A 24592-nucleotide genomic window follows, 5' to 3' on the forward strand; every position below is an offset into this window, starting at 1 on the left:
ATGCTGCATTCGGTTTAGGCAGCCTTTGATGTTAGCCTTTTGCTTTAAACTTGCAGAATTCTACGAAGTTTCTTTTGTCCAAGAAGTATCTTGTGTTTAAGTTTGTAGTGATCATTTTTCTACTGTATATGGTCGATAGCTGCATACACAATTATCACTCCTTGTATTTTATTGGAAGTGAGGGCTCCCTTCTAAGCCTTGGATCATGGCAATAGGATTTGATTCAATATCTTTGCTTTTACCACCTCTGTAGTTTAATTTATAAATCCTGGGTGAAACACTCACTCACTCAATGCTTCCAGACTCTTTCCTGGGATTTTGATCACTTTCTTTCCTAGGACTATATTGACAACTTGGTGACACAATCCTACAGATTCTTATTCCTATGAGAAATCTTTATGTGGGCATTTTGCAGAATTGGACACTTAACATGCATGGCTTTCACTGTGCAACTGCTACTAATGCTGACAATTTGCATGTCTAAAGAGCCACAGAAATTATAAATAGGCCTCTAGGTGGTGCCTAATCTCAAACTTCTTTGTTTTTAGACTTACAAAGTATAGTGTGTTACCATTTTTGTTAGATGCAGTAATCCATTTTTGGATTTCTAACTTCTTTCAGTCAGCTGTTGGCCATGAATATCAATCTAAGCTTTCTAAACACTGCTCCCAAGTGGACTCAGTAAGAGGTTTCGGAGGCAAGTTTGGAGTACAAATGGACAGAGTTGACCAGGTTAGTAATTTCCTACAGTATTCCAGTTACTTACAGCAGTTGTGTTCATCAGTTTTTACATAGCGTATTGGTTTTATCATGCTAAAAACTGCTACTGCTAGGTGTAAACATCACTGTCATTCATTTTTAGCACTGTACTTTGTGCATATCAGTAAATTGGCTTTGGTTATTATGGATTAATACTTTCTTAAGAAACAAAAATCCTTCCCCCACAATTAAGTTGAAGGATGGCCCGATTTGAAAAAAAAGATTGAAAACATGTCAGTTAGCCAAGCTACATATGTTTATGTGACCAGAAAGATGAACACCAAGTAGGGAGGGAATTTAGCATGGTTTGGGGCACCTAGCAAACTGAACCACTAGGCTGACTATCAAGGTGGGGACACTGTCCCAGACTGAACATAAGAACGGCCATACTGGGTCCATCCAGCCCAGTATCCTGTCTACCGGCAGTGGCCAATGCCAGGTGCCCCAGAGGGAGTGAACCTAATACTGATGAAATAACCTCCCGCTGGAAGTGGTGGAAGCTCCAGTGTACTGAATCACTAAACCTGACAAGACCCTAATGTACGGCAGGGAACAATCTGCTTTGGCGGAGGCTGAGAAAGATAGCTTAATGGATCTGTTCCTCTCTAATGTTTTGAGGATATTGGCCCGGTAATCTAAACAGACACTTATGCTCCAGAACCAAGAGGCTTGGAACATCACTAAGCTCTGATTTCTTTTCTGCTGAAGTAGACTATTTTGTATTACTAATGTCTGACTTTTTTTTAGGAATGCTTATTACTGTATTATTTCTCCTACAGTCTGCTGTGGGTTTTGAATACCAGGGGAAAACAGAGAAACATGCCTCTCAAAAAGGTAAAGTGTTGAGGTGAATGTGTATGTAAATAAATAACTGTTATCAATATTAGCTGCTTGTTATAAGACTCTACTACAATAGCTTGTATATAAAACTGTTGAGGAAACACTGTTTGTAAGGTGCCTAGCACAATGGGGCCTCAACCTGCATTGTCAGCTATCCAATTATTCTGCGTCCAAAATGATTTACTACTCTTTTGTAGTAAGTGGACTCAAAAACTACTCACTTGGCCTTAACAAAATGAAATGCTCTGTTTGTCTTTAAGGGTCTGACTTGTCCTTTGTTCCCCACCCCCAATATTTTAGACTGGGTTCTCTGGAAAGTCTGGGGGATGGGTGGGGCTGTCTGGGAGAGGTCACTGCTCCCTAGATTTCAGCCACCTGGCCCTGGTGAAGATAACCCCCAGGGGCAGCTTTAACTTATGCCAGTTCCCAGAAGGACTATATGCTAGTGGAGAATGGGGCATAGCAGAGCCTTTCTATTCTGTGCCCCTTCCCTCTCCTTGCAGTGATGATCTTCACCCCCAGCCCTCTCCTGCCTATATGACAAGAAGTAGAGGAGTAAGATCATACTAATGTTTAAAACTTGCTAGAAAACAAAATAAGAGTATAGCCTTGCATTTAATCTCTTCTGGGGGCGGGAGTGTTAATGGGGTTAATATTAATGAAGTAAATGGTTCCTGTGTTTTGGACAACTATAAATGAAAGGGCAGACTAAACGCAAAACACAAAATTACCTTAGGCAGAAGTTTTAACAGCATCCAGATTTACAAATAGGGAACACTGACACATCCTTGTGACATCATGAGCCATGGTACTATGCTAAATTCTGCTTGTTGTGTTTGTAAGTTTTATTTTGTGGGCTAGTAGCTATTTTCAAACTGAGATATTATTCTGGATTTCTGCATTGCAACATTGACTATGACACATGAACTCACCATGTGTTTGATTGTGTTTTGTTCTCTGGACTCAGATTACTCAAGTGGTTTTGGTGGTAAATATGGAGTGCAGGCCGACAGAGTAGACAAGAGTGCAGTGGGCTTCGATTACCAGGGTAAAACAGAGAAGCATGAATCTCAAAAAGGTTAGTCGACATGTATGTTTTTTGTTCTATTTTTTATGTGGTGCAGGTGCATTTACCAGGAACAGTCTTGTAAAATATTTCATTTTGGTAAATATTGATAGATATTTGTATCATTATGTACACTAGATAAGTCGTTAAAAGTTACTGAAAACTTTTTCTTCTTGAAGGAGAACTTTAAACCATACACTTTAGTTTAATGAACACAAGGATTCCAAGTGGAGGTCAAGTTTCAATTACGTTGTAACCAGAGCTGATCAACAAACTTTTTGCAAAAAAACTTCTGGCAACTTTTGAAATTTTTTACCAATCTAATATTAAAACCTTAAGTGCTCAAATACAGCAGTGAGGTATTTCTAACAAAATCACCCGATAGTTAAAATGTAAATTTTACTAATATGTTGGTAACACTTAGGGATTTCCAGAGTTAATATAGTGTTGTTATAGCTGGTCAAAAAATTGTTTACCAAAAAAAAAAAAGTTTAAATTTTTTTCAGCAAACAAAGGGACACATTTATCTCAAAATCTTCCCATTTTCTGACCAGTGCTAAATAATATATTTGCATCACATTATTACCTGAAGTAACAACCTTTTTTTTTTTTTTTTTTTTTAATGGCGACCATACTGCTCTTGATGTAGCTTTAGAATTCCATTGTAATTTCACTGTTTCAATGCCTAGATATAACTGAACTCTTTAAAAGATTAAAATTCCTCACATCATTCAGTGCTTTGGCTAGCTTTGACACTGCTGTTCTATTTTCTCCTGCTTAAGGGGAAAACGTTAAGTGATACGTTCTGAAGAATTTAAGACTTAATATCCTGGATCTAGATTAGCCAGGGATGTCAGTATTCTTCTAATACATAATTTAAAACAAGTGGCTGTGGTTGAAGCAGTCTTGTCTTAATAATGTCTTATTACTGTACATTTGTAAATAAAACTCTGTTTACTCCTGTCTCCAGATTATTCCAGAGGCTTTGGTGGTAAATATGGGGTTGACAAGGACAAAGTGGACAAAAGTGCAGTTGGCTTTGAATATCAAGGCAAAACAGAAAAGCACGAATCACAGAAAGGTTTTTATTACATACTTTTATTTAATAAAGTTTATGGGTTGAGTCTAACACTCTTAAGTAAGGGTGAGAACCTCAAAGCTGGGAAGTATACTGTTAAAATATCAGCATTCTTGCCAGTGAGATTTTTTTTTTTTTTTAAACTAGAAAGTATGTAATTGCAAAATCCATCCCCAGTCTTGCAATCTGATCCATATGGGAGAACTTTGATACCCATGTGGAGTTTCACAGAAGTCAGTAGGACATGATGGTCTTCAGATGCAGATCAGATTGCATGACTTTATAACTATAATACAAATAATAAACAGCAATAATAATAATATCTGGATAAAGAACCATATCATAATATATTTTTTTGGTAGCGTAGAGGAGGTGTGCATGCATCAGAAGTGTCCTTCTCTTATCTGCCATGTACCTATTCTGTGAATGTTGAGACACTTACTACAGTGTAAATCAGAGTATTGTGGGGGTGAGCTGTTCTGCACTTTCTGACTTTTATATTAGTTTTTCGGATTGCTGTGCTTCCCATTCCCCACTGGGGAGGTGACTTGGCAAGGGGAAATGGACCATGAAAATAATTCAGTACTGTTAATGAAATACTAGGGGATAAACTGTCTCATCTATAATATCCCTATTTTGTTCAAAATGTTATCTGTAACAATCACACTAATGGCTTGTGGAATTTTATGTACATAGATTATGTGAAAGGATTTGGAGGCAAGTTTGGTGTACAGACAGACAGACAGGACAAATGTGCACTTGGTTGGGATCATCAGGAGAAAGTGCAACTGCACGAATCCCAGAAAGGTATGTTTGAGTTCAACTTCTTAACTACACTTTTAACATGCTTCTGGTTCATTTTACAGTTTATTTTCTCTGTAGCTCTGGTAAAACTGTTTCATAGTAGCTAGCATTGTAGTTGCTTCTCCATGTTTGAAATGTTACTGTGTTGCAGTCGGTGGAATGTCTTTACAACTGGTTTAACAAGTCATGACTGGTATTGAGAGCCACTGAAAATATTGATTTAGCGGGTCAGGAGATATGTTGGAATAGCCTTATGAATGTGCACTTAGCTTGGATTCTTGATTTTCCCCCGCCCCCCCCCCACCCCCCACCAGTAAAATTTTGGAAGCCAGCCTCTCCGAAATGACTCCTATCCTATGTAAACTGCCAGTTCATATACCAGGACAAATCCTGCTCACTGTACTCAAACTATTTTCCTCTTCCTTGCCCTGTTTTCCTCCCCCTCTCCAATGCCCCCTCCCCAATGTATACCCACACCTGCAGGAGGTAGAAACTCAGCATTAGCAATACTGACCTCTTCCTTCTCACCCAGATTTTCATGGCCTCCATGAAGATGGGGAGGTCTGCAGCCATAGTCTTTTCCACAGTGGACCAGTCCGTGCTGCCCCCACACTGAAAGGGGATCTCAGTCTTTTCCCTTCGCAGCTTCCTGTGAGAAGGGATGATCTGTGCCCTCATCTTAGCCCCTTATATCAAAATGGCTGTGCCAGAACAGCTATCAGTGAATGGAACATAGTTCTGAACACAGATATTTTTTTTTTTTCTTCAGAGTAGTAGCAGGAATATTCCTTATTTTTGACAATGCCAAATAGGAGTAACTTTAGGATTTTTTCCTCCTGATCTGTATTCCTTTCAAGGCTGGGCTATAAAGTACAAATGTGATGGCATCCATGAAATAAACTTAATTTGCTCCTAAATATTGTCCTACTCTCATATTATATTTATCTTTTGAGTACATATGAATACAGACATAATCTGATCATGAACATATTTTAATATCTGAGTGTACGTATACAGTATAAACAGTTGGGCAGAGAAGTGTTGTCTGCAGTATAGGAAGAGCTGCAAAATATAGCTAAGAACATGGAATTGTCTCTATTATATTCCTGTTTAATATTAAGTGGAGCTGGCCTCTTCCTAATCCCAAGTGGAATTGTTGGCATTCTGAATATACACTTAAAAATGAGTGTTCAGATTCTTCTAAAAGTACTCCTGATTCATCAGAATTGCTGCTGATGGTTATGTCTTTTGAATGTTTCTAACTAAACTTATCTGTTCCTTTTCCCCTCCTTTATTACATGTGGCTTTTTCAGATTATAAGAGTGGTTTTGGAGGGAAATTCGGTGTTCAAACAGAGAGGCAGGACCCATCTGCTCTGGGGTTTGAATACAAGGAGAAACTAGCCAAGCATGAGTCTCAACAAGGCACAGTCTCCAGTTGTAACTTTCTTAGTGCAGCCACTTCTAACACAGACTTAAATAGTCCTGTAAAAAGACTGATGTGTGCCATAAGTAATCTAAAGAAGACATTCTTTTAAATTTCTATCCCCATGTTCTCTATCAACATCAGGCTATTTCCTTAAAATGAGCTGTTTAAACATGATCTAATAACAAGCCTATATTAAGGATATGGGTTCATAAAATTCCAAATGCTGCAGCTAATAAAATAGAAACAGATTTCCAATATTTAGTTCATGGTGCTACACCAGCATTAGATCACACCAGCTTAAAAGTCCAAATGTAAACCTTTGCCTTAGTTGAAATAGTAGTAAATTATATCATGTTATAAAGCTGCCTTTATTCATTGTGAGATAATTCAGGTATGAACTACAAGTTCTAGTTTTCCGATGACATCTTAAAGTGAGAAGTCTGATAGTGTAGAGTTTTTTTGGAAACCCTAAATCAAAATAGTATAATTGCAATGTATAAAGGTGGTTAATAAAGCCATGCATTTATTCTGATTGACAATACACACTAAAGACACTATTTCTAACAGCAGCCAATATGTTACGTACTGTCGTGATCTAGTTCCAAACATTTGAAGTCTAGGATAGCTTTACTAGGAGTTCAAATACACAAAGTCCCTGATTCCATTTTGGGAATGGGAGCACAGGAAGAAGTTGTAAGTCAGTTTTCCAAGACACAGACCTTCAAGCACTCTTCATTTACATGGTAACTGCTCATTATTAAAATAAGGCAATAAGATAACTACGTGACATATTCCCATTGCAGATACATGGAACACCTGTCTTAATTTTGCATGAACCTGGGGTCAATACTGAAATAGGGGAAAACGTGAATTTGGCAGCTGTGTGTCTTTACTTGATCAATTCCATGAATGGCATGCAAATAAAGAGTATTTAAGTGACACTTATGCCCTGACAAGTGTTACTGCAAACTTGATAGCACGCTACTCTGAACAAAGGAAAGTAGCTTGGGTAATATGACCTATACTACAGGAAGTAACAATTAGTACTGTGAAAGACTGTGCTCTAGAAGTGGTGCATTATGAGGGGCAATCTCTTATTTTTTGCTTGGTTCCTGTCAACATAGCAATCATTAGCTTAACTTTCACAGAAAGAATGTGAAAAGCATGCACATAGCTCACGACATCTTTCTTGCCTGCTCGTATATGAAGAGGCATCTGTAGATAGATATATGTGTATGTGTGTGTATATATATATCCCGATTTGCATCAAAAGTAAGTTGCATTTTCTTTGGCTGCTGTCTTTGGAATTCTGCATGTAGCTTTTTTGAAATGGCCATTTGCATTTAACAGAACTTAAAGGGAAAAGATTAAACCTGCCTACTGTGACCTTTTTATCCTGTTTTTTAGATTATTCAAAAGGGTTTGGTGGAAAGTATGGGGTACAGAAGGATCGAATGGATAAGGTAAGGTTTTGAAATTATCAAGAATTCAGTAGTCTGGCTATTGGTTTAAAATTCCACCATTATTAGTGAGGCTGGATCTGTAGTGCTCTGATCTCTCTACTTGTATCCTGCTTAGGAAATTCTCCTCTCCAATTCTTTATAGTATATAGCGCCTTTCATCTGAGGATCTCAAAGCATTTTACTAAGGTGATTATTATCCCCATTATATACAGGGGGGGGGGAATTAAAACACAGAACTTAAGTGATAGCAAAAGTCCCACACAGAGAGGAGCAGAATTAAGAAATATAACCCTGAAATCTAGCTGGCCAGTCCTCTCTTCTAACCACCAGACCGTACCTCATCTTACACCTTGTGAATGTCCTCTCAACTAATTAAAAGTAGTTGCCTCTGTGTTTGCGTCATTTGTCCATTTATAATTTAAGGGAATGTTGCTATGTTTCATCATCCTGCTGCAGTAAGTAGCACACCGAACTGTTTGAATAGTCACTTACCCATTCCACAAACTAAAAGTAGCTCTGTCTAATACACTCCTGCATGAGAATTTCATCAGAACCCACAATTCTAACTTTAATCTTGTTATCAAAGACAAATTGTGATGTAAACTTCAAAAAATACTGCTTTATTTCACAAGTTTAAAGGATGATGGTCTGTATACAGCCCCACTTACCACACTATATACTCCTATCTGTTAACTTACAGAAGTATCAAAGCTTCAAACTCTTCTACTGTATCAGTGTATTATTTTACCCATGCTTCCAAATATCAGGAAATCTTTAACTGAGGGAACTCTTTCATTTATTTAGTTATTTTTATTGCTTGATTTAAAAACCTGTCTCAAAATTACCTCTCTGTTTAGGGTTTGCTTCTAGTTATTTTTTATGTTTTAGGCTGGATGTTTTATCTTGGTAGAAACCCTTCTGTTATACAGACTGAAAGGTTATTTTGTATTCAAAATAACAAGCATTCAGCAAATTTCTGTCTCCTACTTTTATGACTCATCAATATATAAATGAGATTAATCAGTAATAAAATTATTGTTAATAGGAATCTAGTGTGACATGTGTCTCTGAATGAAGGTTAACCCTAAATAGTCTGGTGTATTGAAAGAATTCATTCCCTTTTTCATGTTTTAGGCCCAAAAATGTAATGGGCTTTAAAAAAATAAAATAAACCTGTGCCCTTGGCGGTAGGAGTCCTGATTTAGGATGTTGCAGCAGAAGATCATGCAGGTGTGTGCTGCCTTATTTACTGAATGAGCATATAATGAGAGAACTGGTGCTGCTTTGTGTAGTACTTGATACTTTCTCATTACTGATAGAATGCATCGACTTTTGAAGATATTGAGAAACTGTCATCAACTTATCAGAAGACCAAGCCAGTAGAAGCTGGTAAGATTACATTCTTGATTACAGAATCCTTTTTTTTATGTTTCTCTCATGGGCTGTAGAAGGTGGGTCACCTTAATCTGGAACCCCTAAGGTTACTTCGCCCCCTTTGGTACCAATGAGTAAGAATCCAAGCTTCCTTTTTGTGACCTTGGCAGGTCAGTAGCACTCACATATGCCTTATTTTACTCACTGACTGTAGAATCTCCTCTCTGAGTGACAGGTGACTCATTTCCCTCCTCTCCCCCCCCCCCAGTAGTAACAGTTGAGTCCAAATTAGATGTTGCATTTAAACAATACATTGTTTCTTTGTGAGGGAGAAGAAACAGTACCAAGAAACTAAAAAGCATCTCCTTGATTCTCACTCAGGCTGAGATTGTGCTAAGCTTCTCTAGAATGGGCTAAACAACTTAGGCTTTGTCTACATGAGAAAATTGTACTAATTAAATTAGTTTAGAAACAGACTTAATTAAATTCGGTGCAACATCTTGTGTAGATGCTCTGTTTCAGTTTGAGAGTCATTTATATCAACATAGGTTATGTTGGCTAAGTTTGGTTTCTAAACTGACTTAAACCAGAACAACTTTCTCATCTAGACAAGGCCTTACAAAGGTAAGTAGTGTTGATGTTGCATGTCATTTCATATTAGCTAATTGCTTTTCTCCCTCCCCCTCTCCAAATCTCCTGGAAGGCTAAGAGAGCCTTTCTTTCTTTCTTGCATAGAAATATTGGCCTGAATAAATATTGACTGGCTTTACTTAGCAATCTTATTTGCTTTCTACAAACACTGGGTTGAGTTAATTTTAGTTCTCAGTGTCACAAATACTATTATTCCTGAAGGAATTCTGCGCCAAAAATTTTACAATTTTGCGCACGATATTTTAAAACTCTACAAAATTCTGCACATTTTATTTGTCAAAATAACACAGTATAATCACACCATTTTCAATTCTTTGCTGACAGGTATTTTGAAATAAATTACCAAAATAATTGAAAAGATGTGATTTATGTTGTTGTTTTATTGTGTTATTTTTGACAAATAAAATGTGCAGAATTCCCTCAAGAGTATCAGGGTTCTGTGTGGCGCAAGCTGGATGCAGACAGCTTGGTGGGACATCTGGGTTGGGGAGCAGGGGGAATATGGACGCATAGGGGCTTGGTTGGGGTGGGGAGGGTTCTGGGTGTAGGGGGGATGGAACTCTGCAGAGGAGTCCAGGTGAAGGTGGTTAGGGCACAGCGGGGCAGGGTCTGGGTGTGAGGGAATCAGTGGGAGGTCTGGATGCTGGAAGAGCGGGGATTGGTGGGGTGGGGGTCAAGGTGCAGCTGGTTGGGGCTTAGTGGGGTGGGGAGCTCCTGATGAAGGGAGTGAGGCTCGGGGGGGAGGGGAATTTGGGGGCTCGTGACTGCCCCCGATGCAAGGGGTGAGGCTCGGGTGAGGCTGAGGAGCAATGGGGTGAGGAAGTGGGGGAGGGGTCACTGTATGGGAAGCCGCTACCCCTGTCCACCCAACCCCCATGCATCTGGACCCGCCAGCACCCAACCTTCCCCCGCCCCACCCCCACCCCGGCCAAGCCTCACCCCTCTCCCTGCACCCTGAACCCCCACCCTACTGAGCCTCACCCCTGCACCCAACCTCCTCCCCCCCCACAGTGCAGAGCTTCCTGCAGTCGGGGGAGGTTTCTGGGTATTGATTTGATCCTGCCCAGGCTGCTCTGTGAGAGGCAGGGGGGAACTTGGTCTCCTCGTCCCTCTCCTCCCACAGCCCAGCCAGAACCAATGTCCCTGGGCAGCCAGGGCATCCCCAGACATCCCCCGCCCCACCCCTGTGGTGACTTACCTCTCCCCGGGCTGCTCTGAGTGCCCCCAACAGATGCACCTGCGCTTCCAGGGAGGGGTGAATGAGCACTAGAGCAGCTTCTCTTAGCTTCCCCACAGAAACCATTTTTCGGTGGGGAAGCAGAGAGAATCTGTGGGGGGACATGACACTGAGCACGCGCAGTGGCGCAGAATTCCCCAGGAGTAATTAAATATACTCACACCAGAATTGTTTGCACAGCCACCTTGACAGCACTCCAAATAAGGAACAAACAGAACATTGTGACTCAAGGGTCCAGTTGCACTAGGCAAAATTCACCCCGTGCAGTGGGCCAGAACAAAGCCTTTGCACTGCCTGAGTCCTGCTAACATCCTCGGAAGTCTCTGGGCCCGATCCTGAAAGCCTGTTGTGCGCATGGAACACCCATTAAATGCAGTGAGTTCAACAGAGAAGGTTTGCAGGACTGGGCCTTATGCTTTGAATGAATCTTGGAACGGGATATTTCTTTTCCTTCACATGTTAGGAGAGGGAGAAGAAGGGGCAGAGGAGTGTGGTTAAGATGTATTTAGAGTATTGGCAATGTAGCTGATGAGATACCATGTCTGGGCTGTCTCTCATCATAGAATATCAGGGTTGGAAGGGACCTCAGGAAGTCATCTAGTCCAACCCCCTGCTCAAAGCATGACCAATTCTCAACTAAATCATCCCAGTCAAAGCTTTGTCAAGCCTGACCTTAAAAACCTCTAAGGAAGGAGATTCCACCACCTCCCTAGGTAACCCATTCCAGTACTTCATCACCCTCCTAGTGAAAAAGTTTTTCCTAATATCCACCCTAAACCTCCCCCACTTCAACTTGAGACCATTACTCCTTGTTCTGTTCTTCCTCCCTCCCTGTCTGTCAAGACTTTGAAGTATGACAAAAAGCTAGGTGCTGCACCAAGTTGTTGCAGAAGAAGGGCTTGTAGTAACTGAGCTTAAAGAATCTTAAGAAATGATACTTAGATGTAAACGTATGTTAAAAAGCTGTAATACTGATGCTACTATACTTCTGTGTCAGGTCTCTTTATTGAAATCTGCCTTTTTTTAGCATTGTTAGCATATGTTTGGGGTGCCCAGGGAATGAATTGCACTTTAGCTCTCAAAAACTCATTGAATTTATACCATGAGGATGTTGCTACAACAGTGAATGTGTATTAATTGCTCAAAAGATATGAGGTTCTACACTCGACTCAGTGGCATTTGTCTGTTTGTCTGTAATGAAATAACTTTGGAATGCCACATCCCAGGCATCTTTAGTGCCCCCTGCTACTACCTACGGGCCGAATTCAGCCCATCAGGGCTTCCAGTCCGGCCCACGGGATTGCCAGCCCCATGGCACAGCAGGGCTAAGGCAGGCTCCCTGCCTGCCCTGCCTCGGCGTCGGTCCTAGAAGTGGCTGGAACCACATCCCTGCGACCCCTGGGTGAGTCAGGGATTAGAGGGCTCTGTGCGCTGCCCTTGCCTGCAGGCACACACCCACACCCACCCCCCACCCCCCCGCAGCTCCCATTGGCCGGGAACAGGGAACTGCGGCCAATGGAAGCTTTGGGGGTGATACCCACAGGCGGGGGCAGCATGTGGCGGAGCTGTCTGCCCCATCCCACACCCAGGAGCCAGACATGCTAGCCACTTCTGGGAGTGGCACAGGGCCAGGGCAGGCAGGGAGCCTGCCTTAGCCCTGCTGCGCGCCGCTTCCACCCCGGAGCTGCTTGAGATAAGCAGTGCTGGGCTGGAGTCCGCACCCTGAACCCTACCTGCACCCCGCACCCCAACCCCGTGCCCTGAGCCCCCTGCTGCACCCCTCCTTCACTCCAACCCCCTGCCCTGAGCCCCATGCTGCACTACGCACCCCCTCCTGCACCCCAACCCCCAGCCCTGAGTCCCTTCCTGCACACCGCATCTCCTCCCGCACCCCGCACTCCAACCTCTTGCCCCAGCCCTACATTCATGGCCCTGCATATAATTTCCCCACCCAGATGTGGCCCTCGGGCCATAAAGTTTGCCCACCCCTGACCTACATGTATCAGAGGCAGCAGTTCTACTTGCTGCATGGGGAGAGTGTAGCCTGGAGTCTAACAGAAATAAGAAAACCAGAGAGCCTAACAGGAAGGATTTGGGGATGGGAATTTGGGAAGCACAAGGATCCAGAGAAATGGGGCTGCACTGGTGAGGGAAGCAGGGAGCGGTGGGCAGGGCCGGCTCTAGGTTTTTTGCCGCCCCAAGCAACAAAATTTTTTGCTGCCCCCACCCCAGCCTTGGGCTCCCCCCACACTCCCCTGTTGCCCCAGCCCCAGGCTCTCCCCCCCTCCCCCCCACATGCACCCCCTGCCGCCCTAGCTCTGGGCCTTCCCCCACCTGCACCCCCCTGCCGCCTCAGCCCTGGGCTCCCCCCCCCCCCCGCACACACCCCATGCTGACCCAGCTCTGGGCTCCCCCCGACCAGTGCCCCTCCCCCCCCCCCACACACACACACCCTGCCGCCCCAGCCCTGGGCTCTGCCCCCTCCACCTGCACACCCCTGCCGCCCCAGCCCTGGGCTCTCCCCCGCTCGCCCCCCACACGCACCCTCCTTCCGCCCCAGCTCTGGTTCACTGGTAACTCACTCCCAGGGTGGGTCATTCAGCAGGAATTTTGGATGTGCACAGAACACAGACAGAATTGGTTCCCGTGTGGTTACAGAACTGCAGTAAAGTGGAACAATTTTCAGCTTGTGTGATTGGAGGATAGCTGGATGCATATTATAAGACTGTCCTCCATAAACGAGGAAAAGTTGAGGTGCCTTCATTATTCTTTTGTTCCACTCTTTGTTTCTATGGGGAATTTGCCAATGCAATATCACTGTCTTCCTTTTAAACAAATAAAACTTAAAAAAAGCAATGGCTGTTGAAAATAGCAATTCCAGTCCTAATAACCACTGGGAAGCATTTCTTGCTCAATTTTATCCTACTTTCTCTACAGCAAGTTACAGTGGATCAGTATATTTGATTTGGGAGAAATGAAGTAACAGCTGCCCAAATTGAGCTTGAGCACTCCTGAATTTTGAGGGTGTTCAAATCTGGAAGGCAGGTGCTAGATTCCCTTTCTGAATATTAGCTAAATCTGGAAAGGAAACGTCAATTTCTGCTTCCATGGCTCAGAAGTGAAAATTCTCCTACGTGCCTGGTACTGTATCTAAAGCTGCCCAGTCTAGTAGAGCCTCCCCTCCCTTACTTTTCATTTTAAATTCTAGTGGGATCCACGTACCTCCCTTGCTAGGCTTCAGATAGAGAGGGGCACTGTCCATTTAGTCCACCCAATTCTTTCTTTGGGGGCTGCAAGGTGAGGTCACACCAGTATCCCTAATCCGGTCTGGGGATGTCTTCTGAAGGGGATATCTGGGCCAAAGCCTTCTACTCCTTGGGCACACTTGTTCCCCATTCACAGTGCCACCCCCTTCTAGCAGTGAGCTCTCCATTCACAGCAGGCTGCAGCATGAGGTCTCAGCTTCCTCACTCCCTCCCCCTCTTTCCTGTTGGTAGTGGCCAAGGGAATGCTGGAAAATGTAGTTCTTTCCCTGCTCCAGGGCTGGCTCTATAGGCCGGGAGCTAACCAAGGAACTACAGCTCCCAGGGCCCCCTGTTGGTTCTCAGCTCCCAGGCTGGATCCCTGCCGGCTGCTGCCCCTGTAAATGGGCTGCCCCAAGCACCTGCTTGCTTTGCTGGTGCCTAGAGCCGCCCCTGCCAGTGGGAGCAGGGGAGTGGATCAGGTGCCAGGGGAGGAAGCAGTGATCTGGAAAGGACTAAGGGCCAGTGAGAAAGCAGGCACCTGGAGGCAAGAAGAGGAGCGGACTTGGCAATTTGGGGGAGCGGGAACCCACAATGGGATGGAGAGTAGGAGTGATGAGGAAAGCATGAATTGGGTTAATTGGCATGGAAGTGGGGACCCAGAGTCAGAGGAAATGGAGTTGGGGAAGGAAAAATGGGGCCCTGGGAGAGGTGAACAGGGACCTGGAAGGGGTGAAATGGAGATGGGGGAAAATGAAGACCTGACAGGGGTATGGTGGGTGGGTGGGGGAATCTGGAGGGGGGGGAATGATGACCTGGCAGGACACTGAGCCACTACCAGGGTGGGGTAGAGAGGAATGGGATCCAGTGGTCTGAGGGAGTGAAACATGGGGGACACAGAGCCCTTGCCATGAGGTAAGGGTATGGGGACTTGCAGGGATTCCCATCAATAGAGGAGGATGGCACAAAGGGAGCTTGTGGGGGTGGGGAGCCCTCATAAAGTGTGTGGCTTCCCCCCCCCCCCCCCCCCCATGAAATCTGGCTGTAAACTGACTCCAGTGTGGCGCCTTGCAGAGATTCGGTGCAAGTAGAACACTTTTTTCTGTTTTTCATTTTGATCTTGATTTTTTTTTTTAAATATTTGTAATGTTACAGTGAATAATAAAACAAGCAACATCCGAGCTAACTTTGAAAACCTAGCCAAGGAAAAGGAACAGGAAGACAGAAGGAAGGCAGAAGCTGAGAGAGCACAAAGAATGGCCCAGGAGAAACGAGAACAGGAGGAGGCGAGAAGGAAACTAGAAGTCAGTAAGATTCAGAGCCCTTCTGGGCAAACTCTGGTGGTTTCTGAATGTGCGGTAGGAGAGGAGAAGGGTGTATCCTCTAGAAAACACACTTCTTTCTTTCTCTTGCTAGACTTGGACATTTAAGTATTCTGGTGCTAGCACTTCACCTGGGGGCCAGGGCCCCTTTCTACCAAACTGCACCTTCAGACACACAGCTGGACCCCCACAAGAGCTATAAAAGTAACCTCTGAGTAGCTAATGGAATCCCAGAACAGGAAATGGAGAAAATGTTGCTTAACCTCGACCTGCTTCATAGAACACAGTGATGCTGGGAATGTGAATGGTTTTTAATTTTGAATAACTAAGTTCTACTGAGTAGTCATGACTCTCCCCTATTAATGGGACTGGATGATTTGAGTGTTAGCAGTAAGAGTTCTTTCACATCTAGGTCATTCGCTGAAATCCAGGCAAGGTTGGTAGTTGCAATTCCTGGGAAACGAGTTGGTGATTTCAGTCTTCTCTCTTAGAGGACAGGGCGCCATGTTACCCAAATAACGATCCTTGTTAGCATTTTCAACAGACACCAAGGATTGACTGGGTCTAGAGAAAGAACTACCATCTCTTCTCTGTGGGGTATTGTAAATTAGGCTGACGGAACCTTTCACAGTTTCCCATGGACTGAGGTCATCTGCCTTCAAGGTGGTCAGTCCAGCACTGCATAGATTTAAAACCTCTAAAAATCGGTGTGTTACATTCTCTGTGTGAAGAGAGATTTAAAATACCACAAAATAAATTCACTGATTATTACATAACCCAAGCTGTGTCTAAGCAAAGAAACGTACAACTAGTGTACATATAGTCAAATCAGTAATAGCAGATAGGCTTGTTAATTTACAATTGAACAACTGATTTTTGCAGTATAGGTTTTGTAGGGCATGAATGCGAATTCTCCCACTCCTGTGTCTCCAGTCAGAGGGTGATCTCTCCTTCTAGACTGCTTCAGCTAATTACCTCACTGCTTTTGTTGGTCACATGCAATTTGTTTTGTTTTCCCCCTCATGCTCATTTTACTTCTAGTTAGGATGGTATTCAGGGATGATGTTCTTTAAATGCTCTGTTGAATCAGCCAATGTCTAACGATTTAGTCTCAAATGCTAGAAGTTGCTTTCTAATCCAAACTTCATGTAGAGCAATTTACGGTGGCAGAAACCCAGCTCTGGGCTGTTTGGCAAGACCATATTTTAAGCATCTTAAATGTTATATGGAAAAGCAGTTACTGTTGGCATCTAAACTACAATCTGAGAAGCATGTAGCCATTTTAAAGAACACATAACTCAGACTGTACTTAAACATTTGAGGCTGCTAACTTAGATTGAAAGTATCTAATGCTATCTTTAAACAGAGAATTTCACTTATTTTACACTTGTAGCAATTTAATGTAGTATAATAATGTAGCACTTTTCCAGTGCTTTTCATCCAAAGAACATAAAGCCTTTTTCAAAGGTGGATCAATATCAGTGTCTCCACCTCATTTTTAGAGGTAAGGAAACCGTGGCACTCAGTTTAAATAGCTTACCCAAAATCACAGTCAATGGGAGGTAGGACTGGGTATCTGTGAAACTTCTCTTTTGGGCTACACTGCAGGAAGTCTATCTAAATCTACAAAATATTACATATAAAATAATAATTACAGAACTTAAAGGTGAATGGTAAAACAATTTTTTCTGCCATTTTGCTTCTTACTAAAGCATAAAGAACATCTCTAACTTTTCTCAACTTTTTTTCTGCTTGTTCATCTATACATCATAAATTTCAGGTCTTGAATTCCCTATTGCTATAGAACTCCCTGAGAAAACTCTCCAAGATACGAAAACCTGAGCAACTGGAAAGAAAGAGGAGACTTGTTCACACTGGGGCAGATTTTCATAAGAGCACAGCACCAGTGTGTTGAGTTCTTCAAGCTGGGCCAGTGTTCAAGACTCTTGTCCTTGTATGTTGGTTACACTTCTTTAACTCAGCCACAAACAATGAGGAGCAAAGGTTTCTGTGTAAGCCTTTCAGCTGTGGGCTGGGATTTCTACAGAAACGTCTTACAGGGAAGTTTGGGCTTGATATTCCTAATTTTTTCTAAAGAATTGAAAAACACAGTATCTCCCTGTTTTTAACCTTCCTTTTTTTAATTATGAAAAATGCTCTGTTTTTATCATAGAGGGGCCGTAAAAAGAAAAGATATTGGCTGTTTCCCTGCAAAGAGCACATACTTCTATTCTCAGAGTACTGCATGCTCCTACAAATGTCTGTTACATTAGTGAGAAGAATTAAACACAAGGCAGACATGTTAATTTCTGTTGTTAAATGGCACAAGCAGTTACTCCTGAGTATTGCAGCTAAAGAGGCAAATACTAACTAGCTGGCAATGCCTAATTTTTATAACCTTTTAAAATCATGGTAATATTAATCTTCCTGTGTTTTAATATCCTACCTCAGTCCAAAATTAACCCAAAAGATTCATGCGTCCTTTTGGCTGAAACATTGCCCCTGATTCATGTCCAATCAGCATGCAGTGGACTGTGTGGAGCTCCAAATTGTCGCACGCTGTGTAGCAGAATGCAGTGGTAGTGTTGCTTTTATTTACACCATGTGGAAACCTTGTGGAAGTTCAGGCCACACATTGTCGCGAATGTAATTCTGTCCTAGCTATTAAAGCCTGTTGCCTTGTCAGCTGGTTAACATGCCAGGAAAAGCTTAAACGTTTTTCTCATCAAAAATGACATGTCAGTTTTGTAACTTGAACATGTGGTATCAAGTTCCCTACACTTGAATTAAAATACAATTTGAAGCCCGGTTCGTGGATTTAAAATACTGCATACAGATAACCTACAGATGCTATGCAAATATTCCAAAGAGCAGAATCAGGTGCTCGCTTTACATTCTACAAGTAACATACATAAATTACTCTCTCTTCTAATCCACCCTATTTATTCACACGCCTTATGACCAGTCTCAACAAAACACACAGATTTAATGATAGGTTTCAGAGTAGCAGCCGTGTTAGTCTGTATCCTCAAAAAGAACAGGAGTACTTGTGGCACCTTAGAGACTAACAAATTTATTAGAGCATAAGCTTTCGTGGGCTACAACCCACTTCTTCTATATGCATCCGAAGAAGTGGGTTGTAGCCCACGAAAGCTTATGCTCTAATAAATTTGTTAGTCTCTAAGGTGCCACAAGTACTCCTGTTCTTTTTGAGATTTAATTATCCAATTAGTTAGATGCTGTGTTTCCAAGTCAAAAAACCATCCTTTGTCACCAGGCCTTCTAGAGTTAGTGTAAGAGCATGCTGGTCATTGCACCCACACTGCTTCTTGTTCACTATCCAGGAGTCAAACACTGTTCAAAGTTATTCTGAATTTAATCACTTTTCTTTTTGATAAAGGAACAAGCTAAAGCCAAAAAACAAACTCCACCTCCATCTCCCACCCCACAGTCTGCTGATGAGAAGCTGCCCTCAAGCCCAGTTTATGAGGTTAGTTCAAATCACAATTAGTAGCTTGAATAGCTTGTCCTAAACACATTTCAGTAGTGAACAGGCTTTATATTTGTGGGTAATTTTTTGTGGCTTTGCTGTGAAGTAATGATGTCCAGTAAAGTGGTAAGCTGCCTTCTTCTTGTAGGAAGTTCTATTTAATGGGTCCTGGTGTTTGGGTTTTATAGCTAGATCTGTAAATATAAGGGGATATATAGGTAGCCTTGTATCAATAAGATTCAATAAGGGGTTAATGTGGGAAATGGAGTTCTTACAACAATTAATGTTAGAGTTCAGCCTTAAAGGGTGAAATTGAAATAAAGTGAGAGATGTTTATTCTTCCTAGTATTAAAATTTGATTGTTTACATTGTAAATAGGAAAAATATAAATGCAACAAGCAAAAATGTGTCTAATTGTGAGAAATAGACTTGTCTTGTATCATAAACAATCATTTATTAACAATATTACAATATTTACACAATGGACCTGTTGACATTACAGACGCATGTCTGTTTAGTTGTAATGCACTTGTAGTGGTATCTAGAGATTTAAAGTTATCATGTCACTGGTTCCTGGAATCATAATAGTGATGGCAGACTAACTTGATATCTATAGAATAGCTGTTCTGTTCCGTTGGACAGATCATCATACTTAGGGTGATCTCAAGACATTCCTTCACATGTTCATATTGTTGTCTGATAATATTGAATATTGCCGTTTTCAAAGGAAATGTTCTCGCTAGTTTGAGTTCTAGTGCTGAATGCAGTACCTAGGAACTTCTCTTCTGCACTATTGATGTCATGCTTGAGGGGTTGCTTATGTGACCCTGACAAGTTTCACCATTGTTTTTCTAGGATGCAGCTTCATATGAGTCAGATGCAATCTACAAGAATTCCAATACAATATATTCAACTGTACATGAGCCGGAATCCAGCTACAAAGCTGAAGAGTCAAACTACCAAGAAGCAGTCAGTCAGCAGGAGCCAGAATATGACCCAGAGACAGTCTATGAAGTGGCAGGGGCAGGAGATCTCTATCAAGCAGGTAGAGTGCTCTTATTTCTGAGTTGGTACCTTCAAATGGTAGGTAGTGATTCAGTGAATAATTGTCCTGATAGGTTCCTGTCACAGGTTTGGGCAGCAACATATAATCTAAGTTGTTAACATTTTAATTTATAATTTAAATGTGCTGATATCAAATTAAAGGGGCAATATGGCAAAGCAGAACATTGACCTGCTTTTAGAATCACTGGGCCTTATTTCCAATGCTGAAAATAAATAAGATTCATGATTTAATGTTGAACTAACTATAATACAAACTAATGACTGCTTTTAGCTGAAGTTTAGAGAGAGCCATCCTCTTGCTTCTACTTATGTCATGTAACACAAATTGGCTTTGGAAAAAAATACAGAGGTGAAATTCAAATAAAGGCTTATTTTAGCCAGTGCTGGTCAGCCATCTTGAAAATCCTACTAACAAATAATTTCCTTTAGAATTAAGCAACAGATGTAGCTTTTAACCTTTGCAGTTTGGGACATTCAGCCAAGAAAGCTAAATCTGCTGGTGGGGGAGTAGAGATTGGAAGGGTGTGTTCCTGTTTTTCATGTCACATTTTTTTTTTGGGGTGTGTGTGTGTGTGTGTGTGTGTGATACTTTTTTCATCTTGTAAAAGTATTTGTTCATAAACTAAATCAAAGCTGCCTGTACCCCACCCCCCCGCCGCCATGCAAGAATGAAATTTCTCTTCAAAGTGTGTCCCTGGATCTATTCACATTTTATAGACCTTTTCCTGAACTATAAAGCAATGGGTCTTCATTTCTACCCTCTCATGCACCTTTCTATAACAACCTCCCCATCCATCTCAATTTCTAATTTGTTGTAAAAATATCAAAGAAACCAATCAAAACCTATGCCAATATTTCCAAAATTGTGCCTCTTCTGGGTGCACGCTGACACAGTTGGCTAGTTTGTTTCCTTACTTCAATTTGTGTCCAAATTACAATGGAGATGTGGAAGAAGGGTGCCAGATTACACTTTCATAAATAAGGGCTCTATCTATATATAGTGTGGTTTTAGTCCTCTAATGTGTCTGTCTTTTCTAACACTCTTTAGAAGAAAATACTTATGATGAATATGAAAATGAACTTGGAATTACAGCCATTGCCCTTTACGATTACCAGGCTGGTAAGCGCAGGTCTTGTTCTCTTTAATTTTGTAACCTATGAATAACTTTCTGTCTAGTGTAATGTTAGCGTAATACATATCCCCCATCCAGAATACATCAAGCCCAGCTCTAGCAGTTAGATATTAAGTGACTGCCAGGCCCGAAGAGTAACATGAATATTATGGTTATAGAAAGTTTTCCTTGGTGTGATGGGTAGCAGTCACTATACAAGATTAACAGTATACCCAACGTGTAATGGATAAGAATTGAATGTTCTCCTTTTAGGATGAAAGCTGCCACTATAAAGCAAGTAAGAGGGAGTCTGTTGCTCAGAGGAATCTTTTCATTATCACATTTTCAATCCTGTTTTAAACATCCTTGTTTGGCGCATTGGAGAGAGGAAGGTAGCTAACATACTAAGGCTACTCTATGAATAACTCCCTTTTTAATCACTTAATGCTACTAAAAATACCATTACCAAGGAAAAAACTGACCACAGTAGAACTTCATGTGAGAGTACTAAACACATTGCCTCTTCCACTCTTTTCTCAGCGGGGGATGATGAGATTTCCTTCGATCCAGATGACATCATCACGAACATAGAAATGATTGATGACGGCTGGTGGAGGGGAGTGTGCAAAGGCAGATATGGGCTCTTCCCAGCCAATTATGTTGAGCTGAGGCAATAAAGAATATTGTCAACCGATTATGCCTTAATGCCATAGTCATTAAACCTGATTTAATACACTACAAATCATGATGCTTTTTTGAGGATGGAGGGGTATATACATATTGCTTTTATATTTAATACTTTGCTGATGCTTTTTAAAATGTTTATGCCACAGAATTCGCTAATATATTGTAACTCTTATGTTCCCCACCAAGGCCCCTGGTAATGGTTTTTATGCATTTTGAAATGTTTTTCCTTATTCTTTGCCAAATTAGTGATTGTCATTAAATGCCATTTCAAGGACTATTAGCTGCCTGTCATAAGAATGCATGTTTCACTCATACCTGTAAGTGAACAGAATTACCTAGTGATTAAGTCTAGTTAGTCTTCCACTAAATGTTGTCAGCTAAAGATCATGGCTATGTAGGTAATTTGCATTTCCACATAAGTAGGAGTACACCTGTATTTCCATATATAGTGTATGGATAAGGGAAGAGAAGGACTTGAGAGTTACAGTTAATGACAACTACCTAACTTTGAATATTGGCCAATATTTAGATATGTATTGATATTATGAAGGAAACAGTCCAGTTATTCATTATTTCATTTTAAAGTGAGGTCTCTTGGCTCTCTTATGGACTTTCTGGTGCTACTGCTTTTGTCTTTTCCCCTATGGACATCTTAGCACTAGCTCTTGCTAATCGCTTCGTTCTCTCCCCCCTCCCAGAAAACCCTTTTAAAGTTGCTACAGAAGTGCTTGCAAAATTTCAGTGTTGACTCATCCAAGGACATGCATGGTCTTTTCAAGGAACCCCAAACTGGCATCCAAAACAGTACCCCACTACTTACAGTAACAGTCTCTCTGCCTTAAAGATTAAAAGGAAGTACAATGTTGCTGTATGGCATCGTGTGTACAAATATATTTTTGTTCATACAATGAAACAGGCAGGCTTGCAGTTCAGTAAGACAGTTATAACCATATTTCAGTCAAGAAATGTTAATACAAATAGCATAAAACCATTCCAAATAGTCTCCATTTCTGATCAACACAAAGACAACTGTCCTCTTTATATGTTCAGCTGAAACTGCCAGTAACATTTCTCCTTAACAAAGGAGTTAGTCCTGTTTTTTGCCAAAATAGAAATTGAAATTCTTATCACTATTAAAAATTGGTTTACTTCACCACAAAAGTTAGTGTCCCTAGCAAAGAGAGTAAGTTCCAGCTAATAATTCATATGTTAAATGTGTATACTGTCTGATCAAAATGAGAATGGCAGGGTGGAACTGGCACATTTGGATCAATGGAGTACGGAAAATCTTTGTATAAAATGGCACAGTGTATCTAGGAAGAAGGTATCCTGTTGAAACCAAGTCTTGAATGGTTGGGACAATCTTTAATGAATGTCATGTATGTCATATGACTTTTTTTTTCTCTCCCGTGGTTTCATTTCTTTGTCGTATTGCATTAATAGATTGGGTTGGGTTTTATACGCAGTTTATTTTATCCAATTTTGCATAGAACACCACATAGGAGATATGATTTTTTGTAAATTAAATATTCAAATAAACTTTTTGAACCATTTTCATGGGATATTTTGTATTTTAAAGCTAATGTATCAAGAATGTTGAGGTTTCAGTTAAGAGATTCTTATTGTTCACTGATCTCGTCACCTTCACCATATCTGCTTCCAGATCAATCCGATTCTTAACACCATGAATGAGTACTTCCAGTGGACACTGCTATGTAGTGCCCAGTTATTGCAGTGATAGGTACCTTTCTTAATGAGTGTCCCAGCAGCGCTCTGCTGAATTTTCTGAATACTTCCCTAACACACAGATCCACTGGCTAGCCTCCTGTTCCTGCCCCTATGTGGAAACATTTAGATTTTTTTTTTTAAAAGGGGGGGGGGTTATGGGCCAGAGTTTCAAAAAGAGTGTAGCTCTCATTTAGGCTCCTCAGTGAAGTGAGCTGACTCCCCCTGCCCAAAACAAACACATGCAGGATGCCACAGCTCCCACAGAGAATGAGAGGTGCAACTGGAGCTACAGGATACTGAGGTCTTTGAAAATTTGACTCTTAGCTGTGTTTTTTGGGGGGAGAAAAAAGCTGTACATAACTGGCTCCTAAGAAAACCAGCTGCTGTGTGTGTCATAAAACTTTATAGCCCTGCTATTTAAGGTCCTGAAGCATTAGCTTCTCCACTATTTTTTTGATACAAAGCCCATGCACTGCTACAGCCTAGGGACAGAATGGCTAGGTAGCAGTTCTGCAGAAAAGGACCTAGGGGTCACAGTGGACGAGAAGCTGGATATGAGTCAACTGTGTGCTCTTGTTGCCAAGAAGGCTAATGGCATTTTGGGCTGTATAAGTAGGGGCATTGCCAGCAGATCGAGGGACGTGATCGTTCCCCTTTATTCGACATTGGTGAGGCCTCATCTGGAATACTGTGTCCAGTTTTGGGCCCCACACTACAAGAAGGATGTGGAAAAATTGGAAAGAGTCCAGCGGAGGGCAACAAAAATGATTAGGGGTCTGGAGCACATGACTTATGAGGAGAGGCTGAGGGAACTGGGATTGTTTAGTCTCCAGAAGAGAAGAATGAGGGGGGATTTGATAGCAGCCTTCAACTACCTGAAGGGGGGTTCCAAAAAGGATGGAGCTCAGCTGTTCTCAGTGGTGGCAGATGACAGAACAAGGAGCAATGGTCTCAAGTTGCAGTGGGGGAGGTCCAGGTTGGATATTAGGAAACACTATTTCACTAGGAGAGTGGTGAAGCACTGGAATGCGTTACCTAGGGAGGTGGTGGAGTCTCCTTCCTTGGAGGTTTTTAAGGCACAGGTTGACAGAGCCCTGGCTGGGATGATTTAGTTGGGAATTGGTCCTGCTTTGAGCAGGGGGTTGGACTAGATGACCTCTTGAGGTCCCTTCCAACCCTGATATTCTATGATTCTAAAGCAAGTTGCATATCTGTGTTGTAGAAACCACCTTGGAAGAAGCTGGAT

The 24592-nt window shown here is 41.8% G+C and overlaps 1 protein-coding gene across 3 annotated transcripts in view; it reads left to right on the plus strand.

Annotated features, from left to right (window-relative positions):
• The window catches only part of CTTN (cortactin), a 35544-nt gene extending 12373 nt beyond the window's left edge, over window positions 1-23171 (plus strand). For 2 of the 3 annotated variants that reach the window (XM_054025517.1, XM_054025516.1), the window contains 12 exons: window positions 622-732; window positions 1539-1593; window positions 2567-2677; window positions 3636-3746; window positions 4440-4550; window positions 7383-7438; window positions 8758-8827; window positions 15098-15246; window positions 18665-18754; window positions 19610-19799; window positions 20868-20939; window positions 21472-23171. In XM_054025517.1, coding sequence (XP_053881492.1) covers window positions 622-732; window positions 1539-1593; window positions 2567-2677; window positions 3636-3746; window positions 4440-4550; window positions 7383-7438; window positions 8758-8827; window positions 15098-15246; window positions 18665-18754; window positions 19610-19799; window positions 20868-20939; window positions 21472-21608 — 1263 coding nt within the window. In that variant the 3' untranslated portion in view covers window positions 21609-23171. Of the gene's footprint in view, window positions 1-621; window positions 733-1538; window positions 1594-2566; window positions 2678-3635; window positions 3747-4439; window positions 4551-5860; window positions 5972-7382; window positions 7439-8757; window positions 8828-15097; window positions 15247-18664; window positions 18755-19609; window positions 19800-20867; window positions 20940-21471 lie in introns of all 3 variants that reach the window. The other variant, XM_054025518.1, reaches the window with a different exon arrangement.
• Window positions 23172-24592: the final 1421 nt, after the last annotated feature.

Source organism: Malaclemys terrapin, chromosome 4 (assembly GCF_027887155.1).
Source record: "Malaclemys terrapin pileata isolate rMalTer1 chromosome 4, rMalTer1.hap1, whole genome shotgun sequence".
NCBI lineage: Eukaryota > Metazoa > Chordata > Testudines > Emydidae > Malaclemys > Malaclemys terrapin.